The following is a 25,878-nucleotide window of genomic DNA, read 5'->3' as shown; positions in this document are numbered from 1 at the left end:
AGTTTTCCAAATAAAAAGGCACATTTAAGTAACTGTGGTTATCAAAGTGCAACGATTTAGAACAAAAATTATCAAACTGCAATGTCTGTAGCAGCTCTTCTGCACTTTATACTTTATACTGGTTGAAGCGGCAATATGAAGTCTTCATTTAGTGAACATTTAATTATAATTCTTCATCAGCAGATGTTATACTATATCTATACTATAGATGATTGGAGGTGGATGATATGAGGATATGATGATATTTGGGTGTGTATGTGTGTATGGTCTGGAAACTATATAACAAACAGTAACGTTAATCACCATGGCAACAATGGTATACAATGTCAATGGAGGCTATAGTAAATCATACACATTCAATAAACATAAGAATTGACTTCAATACACTTTACAGTTTCTCTCAAAGCAATATATTAGCGTGTAAATGGTGATAAAATAACTTGTTACTATTTATAGCACTGATAACAGAAAACCGTTATAACCGTTATAGAAATGTGCTAGCATAATGCTAACGAGTGCTATAACTGCCGTTTAAATTATATAAATGCCGTCAAATGTACATAAATCAATAAACAGGTTATGGTCAAACAAACAATCAGTGAAACATCACTTGACATAACTTACTTATCATTTAAGGACGCAATTTAGGGAGTTAGCCGGCTTCATAGCATGTAACGCATTAACCGGACAGAAGGAAACCATGGCAACAACAAACTTAGGTTCCGCCCTCAAGTCTTTCTAACAATGTCTATAACCTGATTATTAAAAATACAGCAGCTTTAGAACATATTATTGTTCAGACATTGTTTCTATTATTTTTGGTTTAACACTAGCTGTTGCCTCTGGCTGCGGTGTGGCCGGTCTGCACGTAGTTCGCTATGATTGGTTGGTCAGGTGGACGTGAAACTTCTGATGCGTCTGTGCGTCATCATAGAACTGCAACATATAGAATGTGGCCCATAGACGATTCTACGATCTCTCTGCTTTGTCAGATCGTCGACACGTTCTAATCCTTCACGATCTAATATCATCATATCACACACCCCTAACTACAGGCACAACAATACAGAGACAGTACATGTCTTGTGTAGGATGAGCGCCAACACATTTGAGTCACAAAATGCATGTCATTGACACAAATCCCCTCGAGACCGCTCTGCCGGTCCAAGACATGGCGAGACCGAGAGACCCAAGACCAAGACAAGACCAAGACCAAAGACCGTCGAGGCCGTGACAAGACCAAGACCATTAAAAAGTGGTCTCGAGACCTACAAGTCTACTAATCAGTCACATATATATAAACTTGTGATTGATCCTTAAAGACCGTGTAAAGTGAATTCAGACATTTTCTTCTAAACACATTAAATAGGTCATAAATGTATTTCTAAAAGAGGTGTAAAAAGCATTTCAATCATTTCGATTCCAATTGTGGAGCTAGGCTTCACAAACTGTTTCAAGATTTCTGTCTGGATTTAATGGGCGGATCTGAAAATCACCACCGCGTTACTTAACGGTTAACCAATAGTACGGTTACACACCGGAGTATAAACCCGCCCCTGCTGCTGTAGGTATAAATAAATTCAGCACACACTACTACCACTACAGTCTACAGTTAGCCAGTTAGCTGAGTTAGCCGCCGAGTTAGCCATCGAGCTAGCCGCCGAGTTAGCAGCTGAGTTAGCAGCAGAAAGCTCTCAGGCCTAGCGTCCATGTTTCTGGTAAAGGTGGTGACTTTGATTGACAGGTGACACTTGGTAGGGGGCGGGGTTTCAGCGAACTCGGTGGGCACTCTCACAGCGTTTGGGAGCAGAGAAATAGGCAGACTTTTACACAACTTTGAAGCCTAATTTCATATGTTTGGCAATTTCTTTAATCATTCAAATTTGGCAGGGTGGTTAACAACACACTTTTCTGTGGTATGTCAAACTCAAAACACATATTTATTCTTACTTTACACGGACTTGAATGAAGCTATCACATTACACACTGGTCCTGTGATGAAAAAATAGTGTTGAGGGGGCCTTTGCTGCTCTCAATGTGACCCTGAACAGAACTTGTACAAGGGTTAAAGAGTGTTTAAAACTGCAACAAATATATACCAAACAAATATATATATATATAGAGGCTCTGATGGGAAATTCATCCATCATCCAGACTGTTTGTACCCTGTTGTGTGTTTTAAATGATCAAACTTTCTTCCACACAGTTTGATCATTTATGTGTGAACAGATTATGTTATATACTTGTAATTTTACCAGATCTGTCTGCCTTGATTTACTTTGGCAGAGTTTCACTGAATAAATCACCTTTTAATGACTTTGGATAATGTAACGGTCATGTTGTATTGACTAAAGGCTGACATATTAAGTTGAAGTACTTCTTGGTACATAAGAGCCCAACTTTCTTTCACTGAGTTGTGCAAGTAGTAGGAACAACTTTACATTTCACAAATCAATCACTATCTATATTAATGTATCCTATAGAATATACAGTATAATACACTATGGTGATTTTATTTGTAGCATATGATAGGATCTTATCCAAAGGATTTAGTATTTTTTGCATCAGAGCAAAACTACTCAAATTGCAAGAGGCTATCAGCCAGTTAATCACCCCCCCCCCCCCCCCCTTTGTATTCCACATACGTGTGTGAAGCTGGTGAATGTCAGATATCACTACATTTGTGTACTTTTGATAATCCAGTGACGTTTTTGTTAGTTCCAAGTACCTTGTTCCTTGTATTTGTTATACTGTTATTTCCTTGTTGTTTTCTCTGTATAAAAGCTCTTTACTTCACAGTTTTGCAGAACATTCAGTGGAGAGATTAAACTTTGCTGAAGCAGGTGAGAGTTACAGGTTATATTCATCTTACTGAGCAGCTTTTCTTGAGATGTTATGATATTATGTCTTCATATGAAGTCGGTGAGGAGTTCAGTGTAAGTCATTTCTGTCATTGATGTTTCCTCTCTGTTACTTTTCTGATTATTACATTTGTCCTGCAGCCGTCCAACACATCACAATGAGGATCGTTCTTCTTCTCTGTGCTGCCTTCGTTCTGAGGGTTGCAACAGGTGAGACTAACCACTACTCTAATAATGTACTGTCACACTGTTACAAAGACCAAAAGGTAACCATTAGACGTCATGGGTGCTCACTCTTTCTCTTACTCTGGCTATCATTACAAAATACACTGATGGAATAAAACATTAGGTTTTTTTGTTAATTAAGCCTGGGAGATATAAAGTTGTTTTTTTTACCTGCTGGTCAATGTTAATGGGGCACAATGTTTTTTACTGTTAGTGATGATGTTGTTATTTGCGTTGCCCCAGTTGTGCTGCGTCTCTTCAAACAACTTTCTTAAACTTCAGCCATAATGGCAGTAGAGCTAGTTTGGTATTTGAACTAGTTTCAGAGCAGAGAGAAAAATGTATCCACCGATTTAAAAAAACACAACCTCTTGGTTTACTCTGTAGCTGTTGTTATATACATGCTTTGTATAATATATTACAGGTACTTATATGGCGGATTGTTAATTATAGCTTATTCTTATTCCACTGCAGAGCCAATTAAGGCAAAGTTGGGCGTGCAGCCCAACATGACTCAAGGTAAGAGAGAAAATCTTGGACGGCAGTTTGTACATTGTGCTAAATGATGCAGAGGTGCAACTGAGCAAAGATTCACAATCTCTATAAATAATATATCCAAATTGCATTAATAGAAACTTATTATTATAATTATTATTTTTTATATAATGAAATAAATAAATTGGCTTGTTTTCCAGAGGCGATGCCAGGACTGTTGTTGACCCAGGCGGTTGAAAGAAAGACCAAAGATGAGCCACTTCCTGTGATGGAGGCAGGAACGAGGACATTGGGTGGCATGAGGTCGAGTGGTTACGGTTGTTTGCCTGGGTGGGAGCAATATGGATCCAGATGCTTCAAACTCTTCACCACACCAATGACCTGGATGAATGCAGAGGTAGACCCTGACACAGAGGGTTGTTAGATCCACATTGCGTTGTATTTGATCTACTTAAAACTAAATATTCACTTTAATGAGAGTGAAGCACTCAGAAAGTCATAGAGCACTGACACTAAATTATGTCCGTCATTAAGAGCTCTTCATCTCTTCGTTTACAGAAATATTGTACGTATTTTGGTACCAACCTTGCCTCCGTGCACAACCCGGGGGAACATGATTTACTACAGGAAATGATATTACAGACAAATTGCAACATAGCCTGGGTCGGTGCCTCAGATGCTGTTCAGGTGAGAAAGATTAATCCAGTTTAGAGAGATTGATCTGTTGTTGTTTTTTTCAGTCACATCTGTCAATCACGTCTGTATTTCAAAAAGCAAAATGTGGAGTGTTAATTTTTGATAGTTTCAATCTTCATGTAATTATTTTTCTTAACAGCTCTTCACGTGGTTATGGAGTGACGGATCCGTGTTTTATTACACTAACTGGTACCCTGGAGAGCCGAATAACAGTAATGGGAGGGAAAGATGCATTGAAATCAACATAAAAGGTATAATATGTGATGTCTTTTAAATTACTTGATCACAACTTTGCAGATTAAGGACTAATCACATCAGTTTAAACCTATTTCTAACATACTAATTGAAAAAAATGCATTTCTCTCTGGTTTCCTTTTTAGGGTGGAATGATATCAATTGTGAACATAGTTTTCCCTTCATCTGTGGAACAAGACCAGATGGACCACTTTAACTCATTTAATCAAAGTGTGTTAGGTGTGTGTGTGGTCTTCTACAGTCAGCACAGGATCACATGTTTATAACCTTTGTAGATCAGATTAAACTCTATCAGAACCAATGATAACATTTCTGTAATCTGCATTTGGAAAATAAAGTTTTTCCTCTTATGTCAAGAGTCGAGTTATGTTCTGTCAACGTCTCCTTTGGTCTTAATGCAGCATTTTGGATGAGATTAAAGAGAGCCGGGAAGGAAGGTCTAGGAAAGGTTTATTATATAAAGAAAAGATTGTTTAACTTTCATTTTCTGTTTTCTAACAGTTAAAAATGAAGTCAGTCAGTTAAACTGGATGATGTACATATGAGTTGTTAGTTACCGAATGGTACAGACTGTTACTGTTGTAGCTGCTGGAGGTGGAGCTAGTTTATACCACTTTATATACAGTTAGCTAGTTTAGTCCAATGGTTCCCAACCTAGGGGTGGGGCCCCTCCAAAGGGTCAGTAAGTAAATGTGAGGGATGGTGAGATGATTAATGGGAGAGGAAAGAAGAGCAAATCTGTTTTCAGTTTTTGGACTTTTTCTCTAGTCTCGGATTTTTGCTGAAATATTGGATCATTTGAACATTTATTGAAATGAAACCATGTGAGATGTTTAGAGGGAAAAATCACTATTTGATGGAGCTGTTAACAACTCACAGACATCTGAAATGTGAGCCGACTACACACTGCTTTTTGTAAGAGGTCAAACGACCAAAAGGTTGGAAATAGCTTTAACAATTAGGGACACCGATATTTACTTAAAAATGTAATATCGGGAAGTATCGGTATTGGGTTTTTATAACCTAGTTTGTTCTGTAGGCTTCAGCATTTCCGAGCCTGCATGAACGCAGCATGGGACGTTTACCGGCGCGCGCTTGATGACGTATAACAACAACAACACGCTAGACTCGTGGGTCGGTAACTATGGCTAAGCATGGCTAAAAAGTTCATAGCGTCCACCGCCATGTACACGAACCATAGACTGTATATAAAATGGACGTAACATCCGTGACGTCACCCATTGGTTTGTGGACTGCTGCTTGGAAGCGAATAGTATCGGATCTGAGCAGCGCCATCTTGAAAATTTCAGGTGCATGTTGGGTAAAAAAACACGGATTCTACTTATATGGGCATCAGGAGGAGCAAGAGGCGCCCTCCTGAACCTGTGAACCAATCAACGTGTCAATCACGACACAGCCACGCCCTAATGCATACCCTGCTTTATCGTCAAATATAAAATCAGGGAGGCCAAAATTTCACAAATGAACATCATACTGCATTGAAGAAGGCTTTAAACTAGCGATTGAGACCATAAACACATTTTGAAAACGTTTACTGAGGTTAGAAATCAAATGAGAAGTTGGTGAATTCTCCATTGACTTGTATAGAGACGGAAGTCCTTTTGACACCAAAACGGTCGCCCCTTGGTGGCCTTTTGATAGTGTAGTATATTATTTCTTAAACCTGCAGGGGTTTTTTTTGTGAGTCTGTAGGACGGTGTGAGTCATCACAATGTACATTCCAGCCCACTGGGCTGGGGAGCGCCTTTTACGGTAAAATCTATAGCAGAGAGATAAACAGAGCCTTGTAAGAGGTTCTGTGTTTACACTGTATAAACATGGAATGGTCATACGACGATGTTCTGTGTGTTGTATGACAAGACATGACGTGTATTTTAATAGGGGTATAAAGTCACTGTTCAGACGACACTGAGGGAGAGATATCATAAGAGTTGCATGATTGGAAAGGACCTCTGAGCAGCTTAATTTGAACATTGAGATTCTCCCGCTGTATTCAAACAGTGTATTTGATTTGTTAATAAAGAAAACTAAAAAGGAACAGAGACGTGAGTCTGAGGTCATCTTCTTCACCCTGGGTCGTGTTTATGTTACTATAAACACCACAATAGAATGCAGTTTTAAGTTACTTCCGCGTTCGCATCATTTCAGAGGACCAAAACTCCCGGCCTGACACGAACACACAAACCAGAAACGAGGTTTATTTCCTCGTTGTTTTCTCTGTTATGTTTTCGGTGAGTCGCCTCTGTGATGTCACCGTCAGAGTCCGGTGGGTCCTATCTGAGTCTTACTCTGCTGGAGACACAACAGCTGAGAGGACCGAGTGAGAGGACGTTCCTGTACAGGTCCCGCCTCCAGAAACGGGGCTTATGTCTGTGGTTTGGAACTATTTCCAAGTGTGTCCTACGGATAGTAAATTTACAATTTGCAATTACTGCAAAGCAGCATAATAAATATGGCAGTGCCATATTGTCACTTTTTCCATAACTTAAGTTGAAGTTGTTCTCTTATTTTGCACAGACAGTGTTCACATTTTGGAAAGCCATGTTGCATTTAAGTTTGCATCCAGTGGAGCATCACAATAAAATTAGGCATAATGGGTTAATTCAACAGTAGGAGATATGTTATGTTGTTACCTAACAGTTTTGGTGTAAAAAGCCTGCAAATATCGGTATCGGGTGATATCGGTATCGGAAATCAAGAGTTGGACAACAATGTTTTGTACAATTAACAATGTTTTGTATTTTAACAGCTTGTTATATTTCTGTCAAATCTTCATCTGAAAAGTAACAAAGCTGTTAGAAAATTCCAAAGCAATCAGTTTGGATAATGTATTGGTCATGTTGTATTGACTAAAGGCTGACCGATTAAGTTGAAGTACTTCCTGGTACATCAGAGCCCAACTTTCTTTCACTGAGTTGTGCCAGCAGTAGAAACAACTTTACATTTCACAAATCAATCACTATCTATATTAATGTATCGTATAGAATATACAGTATAATACACTATGGTGATTTTATTTGTAGCATATGATAGGATCTTATCCAAAGGATTTAGTATTTTTTGCATCAGAGCAAAACTACTCAAATTGCAAGAAATTAGGGACAAATAATATTTCAAAGGCTATCAGCCAGTTAATCACCCTGGGATTTCCCCCCCTTTGTCTTCCACATCCGTCTGTGAAGCTGGTGAATGTCAGATACCACTACATTTGTGTACTTTTGATAATCCAGTGACGTTTTTGTGAGTTCCAAGTACCTTGTTCCTTGTCTTTGTTTTACTGTTATTTCCTTGTTGTTTTCACTGTATAAAAGCTCGTTACTCCACAGTTTTGCAGAACATTCAGTGGAGAGATTAAACTTTGCTGAAGCAGGTGAGAGTTACAGGTTATATCCATCCTACTGAGCAGCTTTTCGTGAGATGTTATGATATTATGTCTTCATACGAAGTCGGTGAGGAGTCCAGTGTAAATCATTTCTGTCATTGATGTTTCTTCTCTGTTACTTTTCTGATTATTACATTTGTCCTGCAGCCGTCCAACACATCACAATGAGGATCGTTCTTCTTCTCTGTGCTGCCTTCGTTCTGGGGGTTGCAACAGGTGAGACTAACCACTACTCTAATAATGTACTGTCACACTGTTACAAAGACCAAAAGTAAACCATTAGATGTCATGGGTGCTCACTCTTTCACTTACTCTGGCTATCATTACAAAATACACTGATGGAATAAAACAGTTTTTTGTGTTTTTTATCAAACTTGGGAGATGTTAAAATATGTTTTAAACTACTAGTAAATGTTAATGGGGCACAATGTCTTTACTGGTCGTGATGATGTTGTTTTTAATGTTTCTCCAGTTGTGCTGCGTCTATACAAACAACTTTCTCATACTTCAGCCATAATGGCAGTAGAGCTAGTTTGGTATTTGAACTTGTTTCTGAAAAGAAAGAAAGATCTCTCCAATGATTTCTGTAGCTGTTGTTTTATTGATACTCTATACAACAAGTTTTAATGCCTCAAGAAACAGTGTAGAAATGTCATATTGTTGTGCTGTAGGCTCTAACATCCAGGTAAGCAGATACAGAAAATGGATGGATGATTGTCTATCAATGAGACTAAAGAGTAAAATGTGATCTGCAAAAGCTAGCAGATAAAAAGCTACTTATATTACATGTTGTTAATTCTAGCTTATTCTTATTCCACTGCAGAGCCAATTAAGGCAAAGATGGCCGTGCAGCCGAGCATGACTCAAGGTAAGAGAGAAAATCTTGGATGGCAGATAAAAGCCTTTCACTTCAACTCTTCAAATTTGAAATGATAACCAACTGTGATGTGTGTGTGTTTGTACATTGTGTTAAATGATGCAGAAGTGCCACTGAGCAAAGATGCACAATCTCTATAAATAATGTATCCAAAATGTATTAATAGAAAATTATCATTATTATTATTTGGTTTTTTTTTTTTAAATAATGAAGTAAATGAATTGATTTGTTTTCCAGAGTCGATGCCAGGACCGTTGTTGACCCAGGCGGCTGAAAGAAAGACCAAAGATGAGCCACTTCCTGTGATGGAGACATTGGGTGGCATGAGGTCGAGTGGGTGTGGTTGTTTGCCTGGGTGGGAGCAATATGGATCCAGATGCTTCAAACTCTTCACCACACCAATGACCTGGATGAATGCAGAGGTAGACCCTGACACAGAGGGTTGTTAGATCCACATTGTGTTCTATTTGATCTACAGTACTTCTACCTAAATACTCACTTTAATAAGAGTGAAGCACTCAGAAAGTCATAGAGCATTGACATCAAATCAAGTCCATCATTAAGAGCTCTTCATCTCTTCGTTTACAGAAATATTGTATGTATTTTGGTGCCAACCTCGCCTCCGTCCACAACCCGGGGGAACATGATTTACTCCAGGGAATGGCGTCAGAGACAAATCAAGAAATAGCTTGGATCGGTACTTCAGATGCTGTTGAGGTGAAAAAGATTAATCCAGTTTAGAGAAACTGATCTGTGTTAATTTTTGATAGTTTCAATCTTCATGTAAATATTTTTTCATAACAGACCTTTACGTGGTTATGGAGTGACGGATCCTTGTTTTATTACACTAACTGGGCCACTGATCAGCCGGATAACTGGCATGGGCAGGAAAAATGCAATGAAATTACCATTACAGGTATAATATGTGATGTCTTTTAAATTACTTGATCACAACTTTGCAGATTAAGGACTAATCACATCAGTTTAAACCTATTTCTAACATACTAATTGAAAAAATTGCATTTCTCTCTTGTTTCCTCTTTAGGGTGGAATGATATCAATTGTGAAAATAGTCGTCCCTTCATCTGTGGAACAAGACCAGATGGACCACTTTAACTCATTTAATCAAAGTGTGTTAGGTGTGTGTGTGGTCTTCTACAGTCAGCACAGGATCACACGTTTATAACCTTTGTAGATCAGATGAAACTCTATCAGAACCAATGATAACATTTCTGTAATCTGCATTTGGAAAATAAAGTTTTTCCTCTTATGTCAAGAGTCGAGTTATGTTCTGTCAACGTCTCCTTTGGTCTTAATGCAGCATTTTGGATGTGATTAAAGAGAGCCGGGAAGGAAGGTCTATTATATATATTTTTAAAGTGTTTAACTTTAATTTTCTTTAGTTTTCTAACAGTTAAAAATGGAGGTGGAGCTAGTTTACACTACTTTATATACACTTAGCTAGTTTAGTCCAATGGTTCCCAACCTAGGGGTGGGGCCCCTCCAAAGGGTCAGCAGGTAAATGTGAAGGATGGTGAGATGATTAATGGGAGAGGAAAGAAGAACAAATCTGTTTTCAGTTTTTTTTTTTTCTCTAGTCTCTGATTTTAGCTGAAATATTGGATCATTTGAACATTTAGTGAAATGAAACCATGTGAGATGTTTAGAGGGAAAAATCACTATTTGGGGGAGCTGTTAACAACTCACAGACATCTGAAATGTGAGCCTGACTACACACTGCTTTTTGTAAGAGGTCAAACGACCAAAAGGTTGGAAATAGCTTTAACAATTAGGGACACCGATATTTACTTAAAAATGTAATATCGGGAAGTATCGATATCGGGTTTTTATAACCGAGTTTGTTCTGTAGGCTCCAGCATTTCCGAGCCTGCATTAACGCAGCATGGGACGTTTACCGGCGCGCGCTTGATGACGTATAACGTATGACGTATAACAACTTTGCTGAAGCAGGTGAGATTTACAGGTTATATTCATCTTACTGAGCAGCTTACTGAGATGTAACGATATTATATCTTCATATAAAGTCGGTGAGGAGTCCAGTGTAAGTCATTTCTGTCATTGATGTTTCTTCTCTGTTACTTTTCTGATTATTACATTTGTCCTGCAGCCGTCCAACACGTCACAATGAGGATCGTTCTTCTTCTCTGTGCTGCCTTCGTTCTGGGGGTTGCAACAGGTGAGACTAACCACTACTCTAATAATGTACTGTCACACTGTTACAAAGACCAAAAGGTAACCTTTAGATGTCATGGGTGCTCACTCTTTCTCTTACTCTGGCTATCATTACAAAATACACTGATGGAATAAAACATTAGGTTTTTTTGTTAATTAAGCCTGGGAGATATAAAGTTATTTTTTTTACCTGCTGGTCAATGTTAATGGGGCACAATGTTTTTACTGTTAGTGATGATGTTGTTATTTGCGTTGCCCCAGTTGTGCTGCGTCTCTTCAAACAACTTTCTTAAACTTCAGCCATAATGGCAGTAGAGCTAGTTTGGTATTTGAACTAGTTTCAGAGCAGAGAGAAAAATGTATCCACCGATTTAAAAAAACACAACTTTTTGGTTTACTCTGTAGCTGTTGTTGTATAGATCAGGCCAGCTGACAAATCAACTGGTTTCCACGTTAACTGGTTACCTTTGTTTATAAACGTTGGGCCTCTCTCACTGTGACTGCAGATGTTTCGATCACGGAGAGAAAACGTAGCTGACCTCGCGTATGCCTGAATGTACTTCCATAAATATCTGATGATCTCCCGCTCCACCTGGTTAATCCAAGCATGATGCTTCATGTTGTGATGTACAACTGTGGGACCCGAAATACTGGTCACCATATTCTGTATAAATGTCTAAATAAAAATAAATAAATAAAAAGTCACCCGACACGGGATTTGAACCGAGTGTGTCACCAACTGCAAAACCATTACAGCGTAGTGTTTAACCATTACGCCAGGCAATTACACTGCCTGGGAATGCTGGAGTGCTGCTGCACCCTAATCCTGCATTCCATCCTAAAGTCTGGTCTGAGTCCCAAGCCAACCAATCTCTTGAGCTGCGCCCTTTCCGCCCTCCTCAGGATGGGGTATACAGTGTATAATATTAACGCTATTGACGATTTTTCACAATAGAATTCCCCAAAAATATGCAAACTTTTTTTCCCCCTTAAATCACTGTTGTAGTATGATTATCAGGTGACCCTTGTTGTGTAGCATGATTTTGGTCATCCTACACTATATAATATTAACGCTATTGACGATATTTCAAAATAAAATTCCCCAAAAATATGCAAACTTTTTTTCCCCCTGAAATAACTGTTGTAGTATGATTATCAGGTGACCCTTGTTGTGTAGCATGATTTTGGTCTTCCTACAGTGTATAATATTAACGCTATTGACGATTTTTCACAATAAAATTCCCCAAAAATATGCAAAAAGATTTATTTTTTTTATGAAATGACTGTTGTAGTATGATTATCAGGTGACCATTGTTGTGTAGCATGATTTTGGTCATCCTACACTGTATAATATTAACGCTATTGATGATATTTCACAATAAAATTCCCCAAAAATATGCAAAAAGATTTTTCTGAAATGACTGTTGTAGTATGATTATCAGGTGACCCTTGTTGTGTAGCATGATTTTGGTCATCCTACAGTGTATAATATTAACGCTATTGACGATTTCTCACAATAAAATTCCCCAAAAATATGCAAAAAGTGTTTTTTTCTGAAATGACTGTTGTAGTATGATTATCAGGTGACCCTTGTTGTGTATCATGATTTTGGTCATCCTACAGTGCATAATATTAACGCTATTAATGATATTTCACAATAAAATTCCCCAAATTATGCAAAATCATTTTTTTTTTTATGAAATGACTGTTGTAGTATGATTATCAGGTGACCATTGTTGTGAAGCATGATTTTGGTGAGTATACAGTGTATAATATTAACGATATTGACGATTTTTCACAATAGAATTCCCAAAAAAGATATGCAAAAACACATTTTTCTGAAATAACTGTTGTAGTACGATTATCAGGTGACCCTTGTTGTGTAGCATGATTTTGGTCATCCTACAGTGTATAATATTAACGATATTGAGAACTTTTTAATATAAAAAATGTCAAATTATATCAAAACTAATTTCCCCTAAATAAATGTTGTAGTATGATTATCAGGTGACCCTTGTTGTGTAGCATGATTTTGGTGAATATACAATGTATAATATTAACGCTATTGACGATTTTTCATAATAAAATTCCCCAAAAATATGCAAACTTTTTTCCCCCCTGAAATGACTGTTGTAGTATGATTATCAGGTGACCATTGTTGTGTAGCATGATTTTGTTGAGTATACAGTGTATAATATTAACGCTATTGACGATTTTTCACAATAAAATTCCCCAAAAATATGCAAAACGATTTTTTTTTCTGAAATGACTGTTGTAGTATGATTATCAAGTGACCCTTGTTGTGTAGCATGATTTTGGTGAATATACAATGTATAATATTAACGCTATTGACGATATTTCAAAATAAAATTCCCAAAAAATATGCAATTTTTTTTTCCTGAAATAACTGTTGTAGTATGATTATCAGGTGACCATTGTTGTGTAGCATGATTTTGGTGAATATACAATGTATAATATTAACGCTATTGACGATTTTTCACAATAGAATTCCCCAAAAATATGCAAACTTTTTTTCCCCCTTAAATCACTGTTGTAGTACGATTATCAGGTGACCATTGTTGTGTATCATGATTTTGGTCATCCTACACTATATAATATTAACGCTATTGACGATATTTCAAAATAAAATTCCCCAAAAATATGCAAACTTTTTTTCCCCCTGAAATAACTGTTGTAGTATGATTATCAGGTGACCCTTGTTGTGTAGCATGATTTTGGTCATCCTACACTATATAATATTAACGCTATTGACGATATTTCAAAATAAAATTCCCCAAAAATATGCAAACTTTTTTTCCCCCTGAAATGACTGTTGTAGTATGATCATCAGGTGACCCTTGTTGTGTAGCATGATTTTGGTCATCCTACACTATATAATATTAACGCTATTGACGATATTTCAAAATAAAATTCCCCAAAAATATGCAAACTTTTTTTCCCCCTGAAATAACTGTTGTAGTATGATTATCAGGTGACCCTTGTTGTGTAGCATGATTTTGGTCATCCTACAGTGTATAATATTAACGCTATTGACGATTTTTCACAATAAAATTCCCCAAAAATATGCAAAAAGTGTTTTTTTCTGAAATGACTGTTGTAGTATGATTATCAGGTGACCCTTGTTGTGTATCATGATTTTGGTCATCCTACAGTGTATAATATTAACGCTATTTACGATTTTTCATAATAAAATTCCCCAAAAATATGCAAAAAGTGTTTTTTTCTGAAATGACTGTTGTAGTATGATTATCAGGTGACCCTTGTTGTGTATCATGATTTTGGTCATCCTACAGTGCATAATATTAACGCTATTAATGATATTTCACAATAAAATTCCCCAAATTATGCAAAATCATTTATTTTTTTAATGAAATGACTGTTGTAGTATGATTATCAGGTGACCATTGTTGTGAAGCATGATTTTGGTGAGTATACAGTGTATAATATTAACGCTATTGACGATTTTTCACAATAGAATTCCCAAAAAAAATATGCAAAAACACATTTTTCTGAAATAACTGTTGTAGTACGATTATCAGGTGACCCTTGTTGTGTAGCATGATTTTGGTCATCCTACACTGTATAATATTAACGCTATTGACGATTTTTCATAATAAAATTCCCCAAAAATATGCAAACTTTTTTCCCCCCTGAAATGACTGTTGTAGTATGATTATCAGATGACCATTGTTGTGTAGCATGATTTTGTTGAGTATACAGTGTATAATATTAACGCTATTGACGATTTTTCACAATAAAATTCCCCAAAAATATGCAAAACGATTTTTTTTTCTGAAATGACTGTTGTAGTATAATTATCAGGTGACCCTTGTTGTGTATCATGATTTTGGTCATCCTACAGTGTATAATATTAACGCTATTGACGATATTTCAAAATAAAATTCCCCAAAAATATGCAATTTTTTTTTTCCTGAAATAACTGTTGTAGTACGATTATCAGGTGACCTTTGTTGTGTAGCATGATTTTGGTCATCCTACAGTGTATAATATTAACGCTATTGACGATATTTCAAAATAAAATTCCCCAAAAATATGCAATTTTTTTTTTCCTGAAATAACTGTTGTAGTATGATTATCAGGTAACCCTTGTTGTGTATCATGATTTTGGTCATCCTACAGTGTATAATATTAAAGCTATTGACGATTTCTCACAATAAAATTCCCGAAAAATATGCAAAAAGTTTTTCCTGAAATAACTGTTGTAGTATGATTATCGGGTGACCCTTGTTGTGTAGCATGATTTTGGTGAGTATACAGTGTATAATATTAACGCTATTGACAATTTTTCACAATAAAATTCCCCAAAAATATGCAAAAATATATATTTTTTTTAAATGACTGTTGTAGTATGATTATCAGGTGACCCTTGTTGTGTATCATGATTTTGGTCATCCTACAGTGTATAATATTAACGCTATTGACGATTTCTCACAATAAAATTCCCCAAAAATATGCAAAAAGTGTTTTTTTCTGAAATCACTGTTGTAGTACGATTATCAGGTGACCTTTGTTGTGAAGCATGATTTTGGTGAGTATACAGTGTATAATATTAACGCTATTGACGATTTTTCACAATAAAATTCCCCAAAAATATGCAAAAACACATTTTTCTGAAATAACTTTTGTAGTACGATTATCAGGTGACCCTTGTTGTGTAGCATGATTTTGGTCATCCTACAGTGTAAAATATTAACGCTATTGACGATTTTTCACAATAAAATTCCCCAAAAATATGCAATTATTTTTTTTCCTGAAATAACTGTTGTAGTATGATTATCAGGTGACCATTGTTGTGTAGCATGATTTTGGTGAGTATACAGTGTATAATATTAACGCTATTGACGATTTTTCACAATAAAATTCACCAAAAATATGTAAAAAGTGTTTTTTTCTGAAATGACTGTTGTAGTATGATTATCAGGTGACCCTTGTTGTGTAGCATGATTTTGGTCATCCTACAGTGTATAATATTAACGCTATTGACGATATTTCAAAATAAAATTCACCAAAAATATGCAAACTTTTTTTCCCCCTGAAATCCCTGTTGTAGTATGATTATCAGGTGACCATTGTTGTGTAGCATGATTTTGTTGAGTATACAGTGTATAATATTAACGCTATTGACGATTTTTCACAATAAAATTCCACAAAAAAATATGCAAAACGATTTTTTTTTCTGAAATGACTGTTGTAGTATGATTATCAGGTGACCCTTGTTGTGTATCATGATTTTGGTCATCCTACAGTGTATAATATTAAAGCTATTGACGATTTCTCACAATAAAATTCCCCAAAAATATGCAAACTTTTTGTCCCCCTGAAATAACTGTTGTAGTATGATTATCAGGTGACCCTTGTTGTGTAGCATGATTTTGGTGAGTATACAGTGTATAATATTAACGCTATTGACAATTTTTCACAATAAAATTCCCCAAAAATATGCAAAAATATATATTTTTTTTAAATGACTGTTGTAGTATGATTATCAGGTGACCTTTGTTGTGTAGCATGATTTTGGTGAGTATACAGTGTATAATATTAACGCTATTGACGATTTTTCACAATAAAATTCCCCAAAAATATGCAAAAACACATTTTTCTGAAATAACTTTTGTAGTACGATTATCAGGTGACCCTTGTTGTGTAGCATGATTTTGGTCATCCTACAGTGTATAATATTAACGCTATTGACGATATTTCAAAATTAAATTCCCCAAAAATATGCAATTTTTTTTTTCCTGAAATAACTGTTGTAGTATGATTATCAGGTGACCATTGTTGTGTAGCATGATTTTGGTGAGTATACAGTGTATAATATTAACGCTATTGACAATTTTTCACAATAAAATTCCCCAAAAATATGCAAAAATATTTTTTTTCTGAAATGACTGTTGTAGTATGATTATCAGGTGACCCTTGTTGTGTATCATGATTTTGGTCATCCTACAGTGTATAATATTAAAGCTATTGACGATTTCTCACAATAAAATTCCCCAAAAATATGCAAAAAGTGTTTTTTTCTGAAATCACTGTTGTAGTATGATTATCAGGTGACCCTTGTTGTGTAGCATGATTTTGGTGAGTATACAGTGTATAATATTAACGCTATTGACGATTTTTCACAATAAAATTCCCCAAAAAAATATGCAAAACGATTTTTTTTTCTGAAATCACTGTTGTAGTATGATTATCAGGTGACCATTGTTGTGTAGCACTATTTTGGTGAGTATACAGTGTATAATATTAACGCTATTGACGATTTTTCACAATAATATTCCCCAAAAATATGCAATTATTTTTTTTCCTGAAATAACTGTTGTAGTATGATTATCAGGTGACCTTTGTTGTGTAGCACTATTTTGGTGAGTATACAGTGTATAATATTAACGCTATTGACGATTTTTCACAATAATATTCCCCAAAAATATGCAATTATTTTTTTTCCTGAAATAACTGTTGTAGTATGATTATCAGGTGACCTTTGTTGTGTAGCATGATTTTGGTGAGTATACAGTGTATAATATTAACGCTATTGACGATTTTTCACAATAAAATTCCCCAAAAATATGCAAAAACACATTTTTCTGAAATAACTTTTGTAGTACGATTATCAGGTGACCCTTGTTGTGTAGCATGATTTTGGTCATCCTACAGTGTATAATATTAACGCTATTGACGATATTTCAAAATTAAATTCCCCAAAAATATGCAATTTTTTTTTTCCTGAAATAACTGTTGTAGTATGATTATCAGGTGACCCTTGTTGTGTAGCATGATTTTGGTCATCCTACAGTGTATAATATTAACGCTATTGACAATTTTTCACAATAAAATTCCCCAAAAATATGCAAAAATATTTTTTTTCTGAAATGACTGTTGTAGTATGATTATCAGGTGACCCTTGTTGTGTATCATGATTTTGGTCATCCTACAGTGTATAATATTAAAGCTATTGACGATTTCTCACAATAAAATTCCCCAAAAATATGCAAAAAGTTTTTCCTGAAATAACTGTTGTAGTATGATTATCAGGTGACCCTTGTTGTGTAGCATGATTTTGGTGAGTATACAGTGTATAATATTAACGCTATTGACAATTTTTCACAATAAAATTCCCCAAAAATATGCAAAAATATATATTTTTTTTAAATGACTGTTGTAGTATGATTATCAGGTGACCCTTGTTGTGTATCATGATTTTGGTCATCCTACAGTGTATAATATTAACGCTATTGACGATTTTTCACAATAAAATTCCCCAAAAATATGCAATTATTTTTTTTCCTGAAATAACTGTTGTAGTATGATTATCAGGTGACCTTTGTTGTGTAGCATGATTTTGGTGAGTATACAGTGTATAATATTAACGCTATTGACGATTTTTCACAATAAAATTCACCAAAAATATGCAAAAAGTGTTTTTTTCTGAAATGACTGTTGTAGTATGATTATCAGGTGACCCTTGTTGTGTAGCATGATTTTGGTCATCCTACAGTGTATAATATTAACGCTATTGACGATATTTCAAAATAAAATTCACCAAAAATATGCAAACTTTTTTTCCCCCTGAAATCCCTGTTGTAGTATGATTATCAGGTGACCATTGTTGTGTAGCATGATTTTGGTGAGTATACAGTGTATAATATTAACGCTATTGACGATTTTTCACAATAAAATTCACCAAAAATATGCAAAAAGTGTTTTTTTCTGAAATGACTGTTGTAGTATGATTATCAGGTGACCCTTGTTGTGTAGCATGATTTTGGTCATCCTACAGTGTATAATATTAACGCTATTGACGATATTTCAAAATAAAATTCACCAAAAATATGCAAACTTTTTTTCCCCCTGAAATCCCTGTTGTAGTATGATTATCAGGTGACCATTGTTGTGTAGCATGATTTTGTTGAGTATACAGTGTATAATATTAACGCTATTGACGATTTTTCACAATAAAATTCCACAAAAAAATATGCAAAACGATTTTTTTTTCTGAAATCACTGTTGTAGTATGATTATCAGGTGACCTTTGTTGTGTAGCATGATTTTGGTGAGTATACAGTGTATAATATTAACGCTATTGACAATTTTTCACAATAAAATTCCCCAAAAATATGCAAAAATATATATTTTTTTTAAATGACTGTTGTAGTATGATTATCAGGTGACCCTTGTTGTGTATCATGATTTTGGTCATCCTACAGTGTAAAATATTAACGCTATTGACGATTTTTCACAATAAAATTCACCAAAAATATGCAATTATTTTTTTTCCTGAAATAACTGTTGTAGTATGATTATCAGGTGACCATTGTTGTGTAGCATGATTTTGGTGAGTATACAGTGTATAATATTAACGCTATTGACGATTTTTCACAATAAAATTCACCAAAAATATGCAAAAAGTGTTTTTTTCTGAAATGACTGTTGTAGTATGAATATCAGGTGACCCTTGTTGTGTAGCATGATTTTGGTCATCCTACAGTGTAAAATATTAACGCTATTGACGATTTTTCACAATAAAATTCCCCAAAAATATGCAAAAAGTTTTTCCTGAAATAACTGTTGTAGTATCATTATCAGGTGACCCTTGTTGTGTAGCATGATTTTGGTGAGTATACAGTGTATAATATTAACGCTATTGACAATCTTTCACAATAAAATTCCCCAAAAATATGCAAAAAGTTTTTCCTGAAATAACTGTTGTAGTATGATTATCAGGTGACCCTTGTTGTGTATCATGATTTTGTTCATCCTACAGTGTATAATATTAAAGCTATTGACTATTTCTCACAATAAAATTCCCCAAAAATATGCAAAAAGTGTTTTTTTCTGAAATGACTGTTGTAGTATGATTATCAGGTGACCTTTGTTGTGTAGCACTATTTTGGTCATCCTACAGTGTATAATATTAACGCTATTGACGATTTTTCACAATAAAATTCCCCAAAAATATGCAAAAACACATTTTTCTGAAATAACTGTTGTAGTATGATTATCAGGTGACCCTTGTTGTGTAGCATGATTTTGGTCATCCTACAGTGTATAATATTAACGCTATTGACGATTTTTCACAATAAAATTCCCCAAAAATATGCAATTATTTTTTTTCCTGAAATAACTGTTGTAGTATGATTATCAGGTGACCATTGTTGTGTAGCATGATTTTGGTGAGTATACAGTGTATAATATTAACGCTATTGACGATTTTTCACAATAAAATTCCCCAAAAAAATATGCAAAACGATTTTGTTTTCTGAAATCACTGTTGTAGTACGATTATCAGGTGACCCTTGTTGTGTATCATGATTTTGGTCATCCTACAGTGTATAATATTAAAGCTATTGACGATTTCTCACAATAAAATTCCCCAAAAATATGCAAAAAGTTTTTCCTGAAATAACTGTTGTAGTATGATTATCAGGTGACCCTTGTTGTGTAGCATGATTTTGTTGAGTATACAGTGTATAATATTAACGCTATTGACGATTTTTCACAATAAAATTCCCCAAAAAAATATGCAAAACGATTTTTTTTTCTGAAATCACTGTTGTAGTATGATTATCAGGTGACCCTTGTTGTGTATCATAATTTTGGTCATCCTACAGTGTATAATATTAACGCTATTGACGATTTTTCACAATAAAATTCCCCAAAAATACGCAAAAAGTTTTTTTCTGAAATGACTGTTGTAGTATGATTATCAGGTGACCCTTGTTGTGTAGCATGATTTTGGTGAGTATACAGTGTATAATATTAACGCTATTGACGATTTTTCAAAATAAAATTCACCAAAAATATGCAAAAAGTGTTTTTTTCTGAAATGACTGTTGTAGTATGATTATCAGGTGACCCTTGTTGTGTAGCATGATTTTGTTGAGTATACAGTGTATAATATTAACGCTATTGACGATTTTTCACAATAAAATTCCCCAAAAAAATATGCAAAACGATTTTTTTTTCTGAAATCACTGTTGTAGTATGATTATCAGGTGACCCTTGTTGTGTATCATGATTTTGGTGAGTATACAGTGTATAATATTAACGCTATTGACGATTTTTCACAATAAAATTCCCCAAAAAAATATGCAAAACGATTTTTTTTTCTGAAATCACTGTTGTAGTATGATTATCAGGTGACCCTTGTTGTGTAGCATGATTTTGGTGAGTATACAGTGTATAATATTAACGCTATTGACGATTTCTCACAATAAAATTCCCCAAAAATATGCAAAAATATATATTTTTTTTAAATGACTGTTGTAGTATGATTATCAGGTGACCATTGTTGTGTAGCATGATTTTGGTGAGTATACAGTGTATAATATTAACGCTATTGACGATTTCTCACAATAAAATTCCCCAAAAATATGCAAAACTTTTTTTTCTGAAATGACTGTTGTAGTATGATTATCAGGTGACCCTTGTTGTGTAGCATGATTTTGGTGAGTATACAGTGTATAATATTAACGCTATTGACGATTTCTCACAATAAAATTCCACAAAAATATGCAAACTTTTTTTCCCCCTGAAATCACTGTTGTAGTATGATTATCAGGTGACCATTGTTGTGTAGCATGATTTTGGTGAGTATACAGTGTATAGTATTAACGCTATTGACGATTTTTCAGAATAAAATTCCCCAAAAATATGCAAAAAGATTTTTTTTCTGAAATGACTGTTGTAGTATGATTATCAGGTGACCCTTGTTGTGTAGCATGATTTTGGTGAGTATACAGTGTATAATATTAATGCTATTGATGATTTTTTAATATAAAAAATCTAAAATTATATCAAAACTAATTTCCCCCAAAAAAATGTTGTAGTATGATTATCAGGTGACCCTTGTTGTGTAGCATGATTTTGGTCATCCTACACTATATAATATTAACGCTATTGACGATTTTTCACAATAAAATTCCCCAAAAATATGCAAAAATATTTTTTTTCTGAAATAACTGTTGTAGTATGATTATCAAGTGACCCTTGTTGTGTAGCATGATTTTGGTCATCCTACAGTGTACAATATTAACGCTATTGATGATTTTTCAAAATAAAATTCCCCAAAAGTATGCAAAAACACATTTTTCTGAAATAACTGTTGTAGTACGATTATCAGGTGACCCTTGTTGTGTAGCATGATTTTGGTGAGTATACAGTGTATAATATTAATGCTATTGATGATTTTTCACAATAAAATTCCCCAAAAATATGCAAAAAGTTTTTTCTGAAATGACTGTTGTAGTATGATTATCAGGTGACCCTTGTTGTGTAGCATGATTTTGGTGAGTATACAGTGTATAATATTAACGCTATTGACGATTTTTCACAATAAAATTACCCAAAAATAAACAAAAACAAAATTTTCTGAAATCACTGTTGTAGTATGATTATCAGGTGACCATTGTTGTGTAGCATGATTTTGGTGAGTATACAGTGTATAATATTAACGCTATTGACGATTTTTCACAATAAAATTCCCCAAAAATATGCAAAAAGTGTTTTTTTCTGAAATGACTGTTGTAGTATGATTATCAGGTGACCATTGTTGTGTAGCATGATTTTGGTCATCCTACAGTGTATAATATTAACGCTATTGACGATTTTTCACAATAAAATTCCCCAAAAATATGCAAAACTTTTTTTTCTGAAATGACTGTTGTAGTATGATTATCAGGTGACCCTTGTTGTGTATCATGATTTTGGTGAGTATACAGTGTATAATATTAACGCTATTGACGATTTTTCAAAATAAAATTCCCCAAAAATATGCAAAACGATTTTTTTTCTGAAATGACTGTTGTAGTATGATTATCAGGTGACCATTGTTGTGTATCATGATTTTGGTCATCCTACAGTGTATAATATTAACGCTATTGACGATATTTCACAATAAAATTCCCCAAAAATATGCAAAAACATTTTTTTTTTTTTTATGAAATGACTGTTGTAGTATGATTATCAGGTGACCATTGTTGTGTATCATGATTTTGGTCATCCTACAGTGTATAATATTAACGCTATTGACGATTTTTCACAATGAAATTCCCCTAAAATATGCAAAAAGTTTTTTTTCTGAAATAACTGTTGTAGTATGATTATCAGGTGACCCTTGTTGTGTATCATGATTTTGGTGAGTATACAGTGTATAATATTAACGCTATTGACGATTTTTCAAAATAAAATTCCCCAAAAATATGCAAAAAGATATTTTTTTCTGAAATGACTGTTGTAGTATGATTATCAGGTGACCCTTGTTGTGTATCATAATTTTGGTGAGAATACAGTGTATAATATTAACGCCATTGATGATTTTTCACAATAAAATTCCCCAAAAATATGCAAAACGATTTTTTTTCTGAAATGACTGTTGTAGTATGATTATCAGGTGACCATTGTTGTGTATCATGATTTTGGTCATCCTACAGTGTATAATATTAACGCTATTGACGATTTCTCACAATAAAATTCCCCAAAAATATGCAAAAAGTGTTTTTTTCTGAAATGACTGTTGTAGTATGATTATCAGGTGACCCTTGTTGTGTATCATGATTTTGGTCATCCTACAGTGTATAATATTAACGCTATTTACGATTTTTCATAATAAAATTCCCCAAAAATATGCAAAAAGTGTTTTTTTCTGAAATGACTGTTGTAGTATGATTATCAGGTGACCCTTGTTGTGTATCATGATTTTGGTCATCCTACAGTGCATAATATTAACGCTATTAATGATATTTCACAATAAAATTCCCCAAATTATGCAAAATCATTTATTTTTTTAATGAAATGACTGTTGTAGTATGATTATCAGGTGACCATTGTTGTGAAGCATGATTTTGGTGAGTATACAGTGTATAATATTAACGCTATTGACGATTTTTCACAATAGAATTCCCAAAAAAAATATGCAAAAACACATTTTTCTGAAATAACTGTTGTAGTACGATTATCAGGTGACCCTTGTTGTGTAGCATGATTTTGGTCATCCTACACTGTATAATATTAACGCTATTGACGATTTTTCATAATATAATTCCCCAAAAATATGCAAACTTTTTTCCCCCCTGAAATGACTGTTGTAGTATGATTATCAGATGACCATTGTTGTGTAGCATGATTTTGTTGAGTATACAGTGTATAATATTAACGCTATTGACGATTTTTCACAATAAAATTCCCCAAAAATATGCAAAACGATTTTTTTTTCTGAAATGACTGTTGTAGTATAATTATCAGGTGACCCTTGTTGTGTATCATGATTTTGGTCATCCTACAGTGTATAATATTAACGCTATTGACGATATTTCAAAATAAAATTCCCCAAAAATATGCAATTTTTTTTTTCCTGAAATAACTGTTGTAGTATGATTATCAGGTGACCATTGTTGTGTAGCATGATTTTGGTCATCCTACAGTGTATAATATTAACGCTATTGACGATATTTCAAAATAAAATTCCCCAAAAATATGCAATTTTTTTTTTCCTGAAATAACTGTTGTAGTATGATTATCAGGTAACCCTTGTTGTGTATCATGATTTTGGTCATCCTACAGTGTATAATATTAAAGCTATTGACGATTTCTCACAATAAAATTCCCCAAAAATATGCAAAAAGTTTTTCCTGAAATGACTGTTGTAGTATGATTATCAGGTGACCATTGTTGTGTAGCATGATTTTGGTGAGTATACAGTGTATAATATTAACGCTATTGACAATTTTTCACAATAAAATTCCCCAAAAATATGCAAAAATATATATTTTTTTTAAATGACTGTTGTAGTATGATTATCAGGTGACCCTTGTTGTGTATCATGATTTTGGTCATCCTACAGTGTATAATATTAACGCTATTGACGATTTCTCACAATAAAATTCCACAAAAAAATATGCAAAACGATTTTTTTTTCTGAAATCACTGTTGTAGTATGATTATCAGGTGACCTTTGTTGTGTATCATGATTTTGGTCATCCTACAGTGTAAAATATTAACGCTATTGACGATTTTTCACAATAAAATTCACCAAAAATATGCAATTATTTTTTTTCCTGAAATAACTGTTGTAGTATGATTATCAGGTGACCATTGTTGTGTAGCATGATTTTGGTGAGTATACAGTGTATAATATTAACGCTATTGACGATTTTTCACAATAAAATTCACCAAAAATATGCAAAAAGTGTTTTTTTCTGAAATGACTGTTGTAGTATGAATATCAGGTGACCCTTGTTGTGTAGCATGATTTTGGTCATCCTACAGTGTAAAATATTAACGCTATTGACGATTTTTCACAATAAAATTCCCCAAAAATATGCAAAAAGTTTTTCCTGAAATAACTGTTGTAGTATCATTATCAGGTGACCCTTGTTGTGTAGCATGATTTTGGTGAGTATACAGTGTATAATATTAACGCTATTGACAATCTTTCACAATAAAATTCCCCAAAAATATGCAAAAAGTTTTTCCTGAAATAACTGTTGTAGTATGATTATCAGGTGACCCTTGTTGTGTATCATGATTTTGTTCATCCTACAGTGTATAATATTAAAGCTATTGACTATTTCTCACAATAAAATTCCCCAAAAATATGCAAAAAGTGTTTTTTTCTGAAATGACTGTTGTAGTATGATTATCAGGTGACCTTTGTTGTGTAGCACTATTTTGGTCATCCTACAGTGTATAATATTAACGCTATTGACGATTTTTCACAATAAAATTCCCCAAAAATATGCAAAAACACATTTTTCTGAAATAACTGTTGTAGTATGATTATCAGGTGACCCTTGTTGTGTAGCATGATTTTGGTCATCCTACAGTGTATAATATTA

General features: G+C 34.1%; 1 protein-coding gene across 1 annotated transcript; it reads left to right on the top strand.

The window, feature by feature from the left end:
- The first annotated feature begins 7,913 nt into the window (after positions 1-7,913).
- Positions 7,914-10,089, top strand: LOC133996388 (ladderlectin-like). The gene is made up of 6 exons (XM_062435948.1): positions 7,914-7,923; positions 8,083-8,151; positions 8,759-8,803; positions 9,050-9,234; positions 9,401-9,529; positions 9,617-10,089. The coding sequence occupies exons 2-6, from the start codon at positions 8,100-8,102 to the stop codon at positions 9,749-9,751; spliced, it is 546 nt and encodes a 181-aa protein (XP_062291932.1). The 5' UTR covers positions 7,914-7,923; positions 8,083-8,099; the 3' UTR covers positions 9,752-10,089.
- Positions 10,090-25,878: the final 15,789 nt, after the last annotated feature.

The sequence above is a fragment of the Scomber scombrus genome, chromosome 16 (assembly GCF_963691925.1).
Source record: "Scomber scombrus chromosome 16, fScoSco1.1, whole genome shotgun sequence".
Classification (NCBI taxonomy): Eukaryota; Metazoa; Chordata; class Actinopteri; order Scombriformes; family Scombridae; genus Scomber; species Scomber scombrus.
Note: the sequence above shows the minus strand (reverse complement) of the source record. Positions and strands in the feature narration are given on the sequence as shown.